Source organism: Planococcus citri, chromosome 1 (genome assembly GCF_950023065.1).
Source record: "Planococcus citri chromosome 1, ihPlaCitr1.1, whole genome shotgun sequence".
In the NCBI taxonomy this organism is placed as follows: Eukaryota; Metazoa; Arthropoda; class Insecta; order Hemiptera; family Pseudococcidae; genus Planococcus; species Planococcus citri.
This window is the reverse complement of record NC_088677.1, coordinates 53,173,714-53,187,256: the sequence shown is the minus strand read 5'-3', so window position 1 is coordinate 53,187,256 and position 13,543 is coordinate 53,173,714. Positions and strand designations below refer to the sequence as shown.

The 13,543-nt window shown below is 35.6% G+C and overlaps 1 protein-coding gene across 1 annotated transcript in view; it reads right to left on the bottom strand.

Annotated features, from left to right (window-relative positions):
• The window catches only part of raskol (Ras GTPase-activating protein raskol), a 191,084-nt gene extending 177,541 nt beyond the window's left edge, over window positions 1–13,543 (bottom strand). The window contains exon 1 of the mRNA XM_065346106.1: window positions 13,129–13,543. Coding sequence (XP_065202178.1) covers window positions 13,129–13,189 — 61 coding nt within the window. The 5' untranslated portion in view covers window positions 13,190–13,543. The remainder of the gene's footprint in view (window positions 1–13,128) is intronic.

Sequence of the window (13,543 nt, the reverse complement as noted above, 5' to 3'; positions counted from 1 at the left end):
GCCGCAAACAATGGTTTAAAATGAACCGTCGTTTTTACTAAAATAACTGTATTTCCAACTTCGTATTCGTAATGAGAAACTTTATGAAGATAATAATCAAAGTCTAGATAATTATAAAAAATTACATTCTCTGACAACCTCGTCTACGCTCGTTCATTTTTCAAATACCTACTACAAAACTCGCAAAAATAATAAAAATAATCAAAAAAAAATACCATTTAATGCAAGAAATTGTGGCTCGAGTGATAAAAAAAAACAAAAGACCGCTCAATATTTAAAAATGCGGCACACGGCCGAACATTGGAAATTTCGCTACATCATTTCCGTCTTAAAAGTTGAAACATCGAATTCCCATTGCGATTGGGTTAGATAACTAGCTCAATATGATAAGGAGAAGACGATTTACAAACACATCTCTTACGTCAGTTAAACGCTGATAATTCAAACACTTCGCATAGCGTTTATTTACAAACCAATTTTTCATTCCAGTGAAAAGTAAACATAACACGTTCTATTCTCAACAGGAAGGTGGTTTTCTCAAGTTGAGCCTTACATTTCAAATTCAAATCAACTAGATGCTTATTCGAGTTCAATTACATGCCACTGAAGTCTGAAGAGCGAGCAAAACATATCCACCATATATACCAGAAGTGGGCCCCACAAAAATACCGCCACGAGCGCTCACCTCCTCGTATCGTAATGCAAAATGTGCCAATCCCTAAAATTGCCAAACTAGACTAGCTAAACCTGAACAGTCCATTCATTTCTGCGATACCTATTGTTCAACGTTGGCAAAACTGGTGTCCTGCTTCGATACGATGAAAATTTTTCGTTTTAATAATGCGTACGTAGACCATCGCGCCTTAAATATCCGTAATAAATCACGTAATGATTAATGACCGCATGCTCTTCTCTGTTTAAAGGTCGACCGACTCAAAACGCATTAAAAAATTAAATTTTGTTTACTCTATCATGTGATATATAGACATGATCTGAATTATTAGGACGTTGTTGTACATAAGTATATTCGCCGAGAAAATACTAGGAAAAGAGATTTTTTCATACTGAAGAACAAGAGTGTTTGTCAAGTCGTTTTTAAAAACTCTGCAATCAAACAAGTTCCTACTAAAATTGAAAGAAAGTTGCTGAAGACATTAACCATCAAATTTCAACAAGTTGAACCGAAAAAAGGTTTAAACGTGTTATATCTGACTAATATCTAAAAAGGGGGTGGTCATCCAGAATGCTCAAAAATGAAAATTTCAAATCTGAAACCATATTGAATTTTTAATGACGCGAACAAAAAAGGTTTTCTACCAAAATTACCTATCACCGAAATAAAAGGAGTTACAAACAGTTAAAAATCATTTTTTTAAATAAAAAATTTCAAAATTTCAAAATTTGAAAACAAATGTCAAATTAAATTTTTTTCTAGATTTCAACTTTAATTTTGATGTAACTTCTGAATTTGACATGAAATTGCTCATATTATTATGTTCAACATTTCGGTGATTTTTCACATAAATCGTAAAATCCAGATAAACCGCTCAAAAATAACTCAATCGTTCCCAAACGATTCGTCACCAACGAAAATCTGAAACGTTGTTTACGTTTGAATCAAATTTTCCAATCTTAAAATTAAATTTCCGAATCGATATTAAACCATTATTCAAAGTCCACTATTCTGTCGTTCCCATTTCAAAAATCTTTTGACTATTTGAAATAACTTCATTTCTCAAAAATAACTTTTCTCGTAACGAGGGTGAAATTTGGACGGCTCGAGCTCGATCCGTTGAACTAGAAAAACACCGATAAGGTGAAAACTTCGCAGCTACACCTATTGTCGAATGTCTTCCATTGTTGTTGAAAAACTTAAGGTCCCCGAAGTTGGGAAATGATTTGCGAAACGTAACTCAAGCAGATTTTTAGGAAATCGATCGCACTTACGTACTTATTGAAAAAAATTACGCAAATGTCGATAAACAAAGCCTCGATTACCATTTGTTATTTGAAAATATATAAACGAATGAGACGCTCGATGCACGTTTCATTCGTATACGTGGAGAGACTCGACCTAATAATACGTTTTATAATGTAATGTACTTATACTTGCGACATAATTCGAGTCATATACGCGTTATAGTGCAACCAAGAGGTTAGATAATGGTGATGTCAATTTTTTTTAGTATTTAATTTTGGGATTTTCGTGTAAATATTTGAGGTCGATAGGACGACTCGGTGGTTTTTTCCTCCCAATGTTTCGACGCTGTTTACCTTCTCGTACCTTTGCCACAAACTGCAGCTGTCGTTTTCTCAAACTTTGTGCTCATTTTCGTGAGGATTTTTTTTTTGCTCTTTCGTATACCACATTTGACAGGCGCTGGCGCTTTCTCTAACTAGCTGAGTATTTTCGATGGTTGATTTTGGCGCGAGAATTATACGATATGTGGCATTGTTATACGCTGATTGTACGTGCAACCGCAACAACCGCGGTATCGTCAAGAGCTCGAAGTTTTGGGCGATGAATACGCATACGAGGTGTAATTTTCGCCGTTGGAAATTGCCATTTAACGGGTCAACGAGGTTTTTGGCGGTTTTCAAAATTCGTACTCGCGGTGAAATTTAGTCGGTGTGGCGCGCCGGCATTTAGCTAAATACACGACTTGGCAGTAGTATGCTGTGCTGTACCTACAATTACCATATAGAACATCGTCGTCTTCGTCGCCGGTTAACGGAACTAAACCTGTTTGCTCGTTGCTAGATCACGTAGAAGAGCGCGTTTTTTCCTCTTCTTCTTTTTATGACGTAATGTAAAAGTAAAATATTGGTCCTGTCCCATAAAAAATTCAATAGCAAGCTTTCATCCGCGTGCTGCGAGCTGAGATGACGACGGACCGAGATGAAAACCGAGCAGCAAGCCCAGCTTCATTCATACCAATGCAAATGCTATTCTAAACGAACCTATAATCTATTGTAGAGTTATCATTGTCTATATAATTAAACAGCTTTGTTGCTAGCTGACTTTTTTTTTCTTTTTTCATCTCTTCTGAAAGATACGAGGGAGGTCGAGATGATGATGGGTTCGTTAAATACTCGAGGAAAAAAATTTTACTGTGTCGGAAATCGTTTGTGGTGGCCGAACGAGAATATCGTTCTGCGTGCCAGGTAATTAAAAATTTTACGCGGCTTTTAAATTTTTAATTGAATAATGAGTTCGAAATATCGAGTATTTGCAGGCGATGACTGGCCCAGTTGATTTGTATAAGTAGCCGGTTACTTTTGATGTTTTTTCTCCTGGTGGTTACCTCTCTTAACGACAGGAGAGGTAATTACTGCATGTGCTCCTTTTTTTTCGCCACAAACGAGACGAGTTTTTTAGAAAAAGGTTTGAAAAATTGAAGGTATTTGAAAGAAATGGGGACGTCGCGTCGGATGATAATGGATTGTATCGGAGAACTGTATATTGCAGAATTTTGAGGTTTTTGATTCTGACCACGAAGCACACGAATTCCTCTGAAATATCTTGATGATTTTTATGATGTATTTCTGAGTTCTATTAAGTATAAGTCAGACAATGACTCACATAGAGCGTTAACGTCTAATAACATTGATAATCAGTTAATCACTATTGAAAGAAAAATAATTTAAAATGAATTAAATTTTTAGAATACTCCAGTTTTTCTTAAAAATTATTCTGTTTTTAATTGTTCAGATTTTAAAGACAACTTTTTAAACATTTTCCATCCAAACCTTATGGTAAAATGATCATAAAAGAAAGAATGAGAAAGAAAGAAAAGCTTACACGAAAAGTCAAAAGTCAACTGTTTAAAAAAATGAAGAATAACTTGATGAAAATAATGCAATAACGAGCTTATAGTTGAAGAAAAAAAAGGCGTGAAATGGTCCTCTTCTTGGAAACTTGACCAATGGAAGTTATAGCTTAATACTTATTTAAATGGTCCAAAACTTCAGTATCTCTGTCTGTTTTCAATCTATTTTTTTTCGAAGTAGAAATTACCATCGTAGCAAAATGCGGATTTTTAGTTTTTCAACAGTTTCAGAATTTTCATGCAGGTAAAAAAAATTTCAAAAATGCAAAAAACAGATTTTTCTACGATTTTTTCGCCAAAAATAACAAATTTTGGTTGAAAAACCTTCATTTTCGCAATACATAAATAACAAAATATGCCCAACTAAGTATAAGTAGGCACACCATCAATATGAATTTGCACCTCTATTTAATTTTTTCCATGTTTTATAACTTTTATTTTAAAAATTGAATTGTGCCATTTTGCGATTCCGCAACTCTCCTTTCGGGTGACCCATCGGGTTAAATTTACGTCTAGACTAATACCAATTAGAAATAACTACGAGTACCTCAGGAAAATATAAGGAAAATTTCGTTTTTGGATGCTTTTTCTTGATTGAAAAAAACATATGTACTTTGAAAAAGTCAAGATTCTTCTAAGGCGGTGGCAAAACCAGATTTTTTGGCATAAAAAATTGAGATAGTTTTTTGAAAACTCTTCACAATAAATTTTCTGAAAAAATTGGTTCGAAAAACCAAAAAATCGCCATTTTTTCATCAGTACGGGAGTCACGGTTTCAAAATTTTGAATCTTGTACCCTCCCTTCCCCGTGTGATGAAAATTGAAATCATAAATTTGTCAAAAACCTATATTTTAATACTCAGTCATATTGCACTTTTTAAAACTTTTGAATTTGGAAATAAAATTTTACTCAATCGTTCGCAAGCCAATCAAAAGACTAAACGAATGTGCCCCAAAACTCGATTGAGAGCATTGAAAAAACAATTCCAATTCTTAAAACCATCCACTCGAAGAAATAAAAACAAGAAAGTAGAATTGTTTACCACGCATCGATCAAAATGATCAAATAATATTGGAACAAAAATAATTGGCGAGCGATTTGATAAATAATTCGTCAATACTCGAATCGTTTACAAACAATCAATTTATAAAAAAGTGAATAACCTCGTCAGCCTGCCCAAGAACAAACACCTGTAAGACTTTCCCATCAAAATAACCGAATCGTTCTCTGATAATGACCGATAATAATCATCTAGTCGTATCTGATCAAAATGAAGACCAAAAATAAATCGATTCTCGGCGTATCTCGCGACCTCCACTCCTCTTCAAAATGGAATCTGCTAATGTGTATTTTCTGTATCACCACCTCTTCGATGTCGATACCAAGATCGACAAATCCATCTAAACAAGAGAACGATGACGATGATTGCAGGAAATTGAAAAACGAGGGCGGAAGGCTTCACCGTGTAAAACACTTAATATAGCACACGAAGGAGTATTTTAATATGCATATTGACCAGAGTGGAAATCTAGTTGTTCGAGTTAGCACGAATTGTTTTTACCATTTGAAATTGTATACCAATGGGATAGATTCGGGCATTCAGACGCGAGAGCATTCGTCAGCATGGGCACGGGACGATCGAGCTAGCCGACGCAGAGCAGCAACGTGTCGGTCTGGGACTTGAAAACGTATCCTAAAATTAATAGCGATAATCTTCGAAAGTCCGAGTAAATTATAGAATGGCTGTCGGCTCGCAACGAATAATTATCTGTGGAAATTATCGACTACTTGCGTATGGTCTGCGCTCTGTGAAGCCCGATGGTATTGGAAACGGGCGCAGACGAGTCGAGGAAAGGTGAGGCGATGTCGTATTGTTGGATGAAAATCACTAGGCAGATATTCATGAACGCGAACATCAAGTCTCCAGCTCGATTACCATAACTCCCACGAAAGTACTCGTATACTCAGTAAGTACGCGTTAACTGTCGTGAAAAATCCACCCAGAATGATGAGCCAATAGCTCGTATTCAAGGTGTAATTGATAACAATAGAAGATCGGCGTGCCCTTCGGCCAGCGAGCGGCGCATCATCGAACGCGTATGACCCTTTCTTCGGTGTCAGCTGAGAATTTCTCTGGTGTCTCGTGTGCATTGTGTCATGTGCCTTGTGCCGCCGCGACTTGCATCATTGTTTAAACGATTCACACCTTGCTCGATTCGCAAGACGAATTCGAACACTTGTACATAAGACTCCTACTGCGATCCACTGCCGAATCGTATACACTAAAAACAATTGTCAATAGAATCCAAGATCTAGGTTGTGATTAAGAAGAGATTCTTCACCACGATCCATCGTCTATTAGCGTATACTTATTACTCGAAAACCCGTTACAAACGTATCATGTACGTTTCCTGTGTTGTTAATTTTCTAAATCATCTGTTTTGACAGAGCCAGCGAGTGGTTTAGGTTCTTCTTTGAGTTATTTCAGCGCAGTCTGTATTACCGCAGCCACGATGAGAATTTTTTTCATTATTATGGGTGACCCTTGACGTGAACTTTTTTCGTATATTTTACCAACACGTTGAAAATAATATGTGTTTAACAGGGTACTGACGAGTTCATACTGAGGCAGCTTGTTCCGCATAATCAAGAGCTGACGAAATGGAGAGATGAGTAACACGTAAGAAAAAGGGTCTACTTCGAAAAAAGGGATATTTTTCATAAACCGGCAGCAGACATTTTGGAGACAATTTTCGGAAGAATTTTTAATTTGGTTTCTAAAAAGAAAACCCTCCGGGTAGAATATCATTTCGTACGTAGACTCGCACGTTTGGCTGTTCGAGTCTTATTATGTGTGTATGTATATGAGATTATAAAGAACGAAAATCACGCTTTCTGACCCTCTTTCTTACAATGTTATTCTCTTCGAAAGACTGAAAGCTAATAAAATTACATATTTTTGTTTCAATTTCGAAGCTACTCGAATTCGAAAAGCGAAAAAAAATCTGTTTCATTAAAAAATAATTCCAAAGCCCCGACTCGTGTATTCGGAAACGCTGACATAACGAAGTTAAATTTTGAGAGAATACTAAGAAGGGATTTCACAGCAGAATATCAATTTATACGGTGCCATGGCCTAAAGTTGAAGTGAAGGGGTGATTGACTTATTTGATATTCAAAATGTGCATTGTGCAATCAACGAGTGTATCAACACTTCAACAAGAGAGTGCTCAAATGGTACCTCAGTAGACAAAATTTCAGGTGCCGAACTACAAATACATTTGTCAAATTTTTGGGAATTTTCAAAAAGCAAATTGTCACCAAATAACATTTTTAAAAAATCGAAATTTCATCTGACTGAGCTCGAAAGGTGATACCTACTTGATGTTTGCTATGTAGGTATCCTTTCTTAATATGTATGTACCTCCACTCAAATCGATTGGAAGCAACCTCAAGTCATTTTGAGTAATTCTGAAGCCTTCACCAAAGTTTTTATGAATTACGATTCCTGCGAAATTTCACCTATTTTATCATTTAATTTTTTTAATAATCTCGCAATTCGATTGAAGGCAGTTTCGAAATTTTAAACGGCAAATTAGAATGAGGAGGGCAACTTCGGATTTTCGTTTCAAGATCGAGATTTCCAGCATGCTTTTTTTCAACATAGTTTTTACAACTTTTATCTGATGCTCTTTTTAATTCTTGAAAATATTTTTCCTCGACTTGAGAATATTGATTAAACTCCTGTTTAAAATATGATTTCAATATACCACTCCTCGAATCTCCTACTTGATCCCCACTCCGTTTCCCATCATCACTATACCTTCACAACTTGCAAATCAAAACCTTTGCAGATTACATAAGGAAAAAATCTCACTCACCACCATTCTGACACTCTTCACAACGGAGTTCATGCACCCAATGAATTAATTTCCTATTTGCCAACGATACGAGCGACGACGACGTAAGAATAAGATACAGAAAAAGCAAGATAGATACCTTTATAAAAGATACGCGTAATTCTTTACAATCCTACCAGTTCTTACAGCAGGCATAATTTAAAAAATATTACTCAAATAATAAAAGGAACCGGGTTTATTTATTCAATAGCTAAATGCGATATAAGTTTATTCAAACATTCGGGACAGCCATATAGCCAGCTAGCCAGACCACAGAAGCCGAGTAACCGGACTTACGCCGCAGTTTTTTTCAACTTTTATTTATTCGCGTAACAAACATTGAAAAGCTATTTCATGTACACGCCATCGCCAGCACACAGTTCAATTTCAAAATCACACTCTCGTGACCTTATCCGTATACACACTCGATTTGACGTAAGTATAAATTAAACGTAGAAAAAAAAGAAGAAAAAAAAACGTTCAATTTACGAGCACTAATCCTCTTTATAAACGTTCATCTCTCCTTGAATCAAGTTCACAGATGCCGCCAAATTTATCTACTTACTACCACCTACCTACCGCACCGGATAATTTTTTTCCAATCGCGAAAATCGATATGAAAATTTCATCGTTTTTCAAGTCAGTCGATAACCTCCCTTAGCTTTTAGGTCGTTCGAAATGGCAATCTAATTCGTGACTCGTGAGTCACACCGATAATGGTTTTTTTGTTACCCTCTGCCAATAAAATACTTCTCTCCCTATTCTTAAATGTCACCGTTCGCGGATTTTCCTGCTCCCTTTTCGCCCCTTAGCCTTTGGCAAACGACATTTCTAAAAGTATTCCAACGGATTGCAAAAGCGTTTCTCGAGTGGTTTGGTATTATGCTTTTCACGCGTTCGACGTAAGAGAATTATCGTGGTTTTAATTTCGAATGAAATTGATAACGAAAGACTCGAGTCTGAATTCTGAAAGCACGTATGCTTACATTTTACAAATGACTCATTTTCTGGGTATTTCGATAAGTTGAGTATAAAATTAACCAGAAAATAATATCAAGTAATCGCAGCAGTGTTCACGTCGTAAATATATTCAACTGTCTGGGTACCTGTATCTTAATTTCGAAATAAGTTTTACTTTTAAATAACTCGGCGACCACCGTTTCATTTGAAAACGAAAAATAACCCGACGAATGAAAGCCAAAGTAAACTTCGCTTTCAAATTCGACAACTTTTTTTCACAACCGAATCCGAACACGCGGAGAAAATCTTGAATGACGATTGACGTTATTTAAAATAGTAAATCCAAGTTACCACCAGCGAATTAATAAAAAAAAAACTCGTTTTTTTCACAACTTGTCGTATTCTACGCTTCCGGTGACAATTTTCATCCTGCGTCGTTCGCATTCCAAGAATAAGAAAATAGTACACTAAATTCTCTTCTCGATTTAATTCCGCATTATTGTAAAAACGCTAGAAAATAAAACGAGTGATAAATAAGTCGAATAATTTTTGAAAAAATATGAATGAAAAATCACAGAATTTTTCCCACACGCAAACTCCACTTGTGAGGTAAGTTATTAGGATGAGTTCATCGCAATTACCTACAAGCTGTTCGAGTGAATAAAATTCCAATATTTATTGTACGCGTTTGTTTAATGAAATAAAAAGTATTTTTCCGTTACACGAGATAAGAATATTTGATTTATCTGTTTTTAAAATATCGTCAAAAAGAAAGGTCGAATTTGAAACTTTTTTTTCCCGATAGCGTATTTTTTTCCAACCAAATAAAAAAATATTATGCAATTTGTATTTACATAGTTTTACCATTAAGTCTTAACTTTACCTAGACCTATACACAAGGCATCAACCATTCGCACAAATTAACAACATAGGAGCACAGGAAGTGCGCAAATAATAACGCCAAATTACACGAGTTCACTTTTCTCTTGTCATTCATCGTATACGTTCTGACAAATTCTCCGCTACAAAAATGAAAAATTAGCTAAATTACTTCAAACGGGATTATACGTATAATACTACATTTGAAATGATTTTCTCGAAAACGGATTTCTTTCACCGTCGTGTCGTCTCACAGCACCAATAACGTCGTCGACACAAAAAGTAAAAGTGCATCATAAATCCTGAAGAAAAAACACGCCAGCTTATAAGACAAAGTGTACAATTTTTCGAGCGGGTATTCAATTTAATTTAATATACAGAGATGGGTAAAGGTTAAGCACGTATTTAAAATGTTTTTTGGCACGTTGAAAACAAATACAATATTTTAGATTAATCGACTTAATCGGTCCGTAAAAAAATATTACATTGGGACAGGAGAAGCAGGAAGAGAAATACGAAGGCGTGAGCTTTTCATAAGGTTGTAATGGAAAAAATTCATTAATTAATTTTGCTAATTTTTGCTTGAAATACCTCAAAAAGAAAGCGTTCAAAATAAACATTCATATATGCTACTGACGAACGAAAATTTGGAAAAATTTAAAATTTTAATCGCTAACGATCTACTAATTCATACAGAACTTTTCAACTTTCGCTCAAAATACCCCAACAAAAAAACAACTTATAAAAAAGCTCAGAAAATTAATGGTGTATTCACCTCCCACTTCAACAGGTCCGTGATTTTTCGAAAGAGCATGGCCTGAAACTCCCATATCCAAATTTTCAGCCACTCAACTCGATTTTCAGTGAATTTTTTGAAAATTCGAAATTGACCACTTCTAAGATTTAGGCATTCTTTAAAAAATATCAAAAATGGCGGAAATTAGTCCTGAAACTAACATCCAATCCCCCGAACCGAATTTTACCGTTTTCAGCTGTTCTGGAGCCTCCAGCATAATTTTAAATTTCTCCAGAAAGCGTAGAAATTAATTTGGGCAGCTAACACTCCAGTTGTGGCTTGTTTTGATCCGTTTAAAGGCCACGGTTTATTCATACTTGAGCATTTTTAGGCGAACATCTCGAGATGTTTAGTGAAAACTGGAAAATGCTCTTAGGTGGGAAATAATTCACAACTCGATTTTCAGCTGCCAGAATTAATTTCTATGCTTTATGGAGAAAATTTTAAATTCTGGAAAAATCGAAAATTGTCGTCGCTAGAGGCTCTAGAATAGCTCAAAATGCTGAAATTCGAAGGTAGTGGGTTGGTTCCAGACGAAATACACCCATTCGTGCCAATTTTGGTGGTAAAAAAAAAGTCCCACAGGTGTCCATCTGGAAATCGGGCCAAACGTGGATGAGGTTGAGAATAATGCACAGCTCGATTTTTTGCTGTCCAAATTGATTTCCACGTGTGGAGAAATGAAGGCTCCAGAATGACCGAAAATGGTGGAATTCGGTTCAAGGGAGCTGATATTAGTCTGCGGTAAATGATACTTGAGTTTTTTTTTTTCAAAAAAAAATGCCTAAAACGTCGAAAATTGTCAATTTTGAATTTTCAAAAATTTGCCAAAAATCGAAAAATTGGCTTAGGCAGCTGAAATTTTGTTTATGAAGGTTTCAGACTATGCTCTTTCCGAAAGTCGTAATCCCGTTCAAATCGGAGCTGGAACTTCCGGAAGCTCCCTAGTCAGCTACAATTTTCATCATAAAAAAAATCAAGTAACTTACTACGTACAATCAAAAAGCCAAACTTGGGCAAACCGAAAGTTGAATTTTTGAAAAGTGGCATCAAGAATTTTTACTCACTTACATGAATTACCTGTACCTATATACAAAAGATTTAAATAGAGTATACAAATAGTCAATTCTGTATACCTGTATCATTATTTCAAAAAATTTTCATTGAAATCGACTGATCTTTTAGTTCATACGATTCCATTAGTTTTCAAACAATTATGTATTCCATCTCTAGTTAAAACAGGAACAACATCTTATAATATTACATTATGGACCCAAAAACGTCTTTGTGTACACTTGTACCCACCTTACACATTAATTTCTGATAAAAACTGCCCAACTCCATTTACATAAGTAGGTACGTCTACGTACAAATTACTTACACAATTTTATCTCTTTATTCACCTTAACAATCAAGAAACTACTTCGAAGCATGAATCATCCCTTGAAATCAGTATCACTTCCCTCATATTATACCACTCTAGTATCACACGGATCCACTTAATCTGTCACCGAACTCTTTTTTCAAGGTTACCAACCAAGCTGCTAAACCACACTTGGAAGTCGTTCAACCTAAATTTCTAGTATTATGAAAAATCTCGCACCCATGACACGCGAATTTTTAATGACTGCACCTGACTTCGTCTTATTCTCATACATATTATGCTATGTGAAGTAAAAATCACATCGCATCGTTTAATGAGACCTTGAAACAAGTCAGATCAAGTAAGTATATACCTACCTAATCTATATTTCGATGACTAACATGAGAATTTTGTCTTTTACCCTACGCTATTGCCATCAGAGCAAAAGAAGACGATCGGTTCATTGTATGTAAAAAACTTGAGTTGATAAACAATATTATACTTATAGATTCAGAAATTTTTATTACGTTTCACGCCCATTAATCGTCTACATATGTAAGTATTTGTTAGTTTAGCTGTAGTTGGGATGGCCAGGCAAGTGCCATCGTTCGTTAAAACGGTCTCATCTCATCGGTAAAGTCTCAGTATACATACATTATGAATTTTTTCAACACTTGGCTACATATTGGAATAGAAAATTAGAAATTCCGAGACTCGGTTATGTATACGCGACGTTCTTCCCTATTTGTTACATCCCACTTACATTGCTGAGATGCAAGTTATGATATGTATTATATTTATGCTTCATTCTTTGCTTCGAATTCATAATAGAACGCTTCGTGTAAAATATACTTACCAAATTCTTACAACAGAATGTTTTGAATTGAGGAAACTTCATTCGGCGTTAGATATTTAATTCAGCGAAATGAAAATTTACGGAAAGCCGGAGATATAGGGGGCCGGGGTGGGTGTAAAGGTGTAGAAAATTTTGCCCACTAAAGGCCAGAGCGGAGCTCAGAGTGGAAAAGATTCTCCGTGTACGTATTTCGGTATTCAGAGAAGTAGATTTCGATATTTTATAACCTTGACATGTTCCATATGAAGAATACGTCTATGGAATAGATATCTGTTTCAAAGATGCCAACAACCACCCACCATTCGGTATTGCGCGTCACCTGAATATCATCAGCTGAGAAGCACGTTCGAGTAAGATGGCAAAATTTTACACAACATGATAGATCGGTAGGAATCGTTTGATCAGCATTCAGCACATCGATGCCCATTGGCCAATTTTGAGCTGAACCATTACCGGTGATACAGTAAACGTAAGAAAACGAAATCAAAGTAACTAAAACTACTCTGGAGTAGGTATACCGTATACTATGGATTTGTTTACTCACCGAAAACATTCAACCATCCTTCAACCCTGCAAGGGTACGGCATCTTGGAACAATGATTCATATTTGTTTATCACACTAAACAATTATCATTGAAAACAGATCACCGACAAAAAAAACCGACGAGTACTCGAAGCTTGAAATCGAAATTCAAAACTCGAAATATACGTAAATCCGAACAAAACACATTCTAACATGAATAACGTTGCCGATCACGAACATCACCACCGAAACAGCCACCGAACTTGTAGACAAAATCTGTAACACACGATGAATTTGTTCAGTTGGAACAATATAATAATACGTAAGTAATTTATAAAAACACCGAAAAAATTAATACACGATCATATTTTTACTAAATTTACTCGTCACAACACAACACACCTCGACCGATAGCCGGAATACGTTTGGAAAGCAC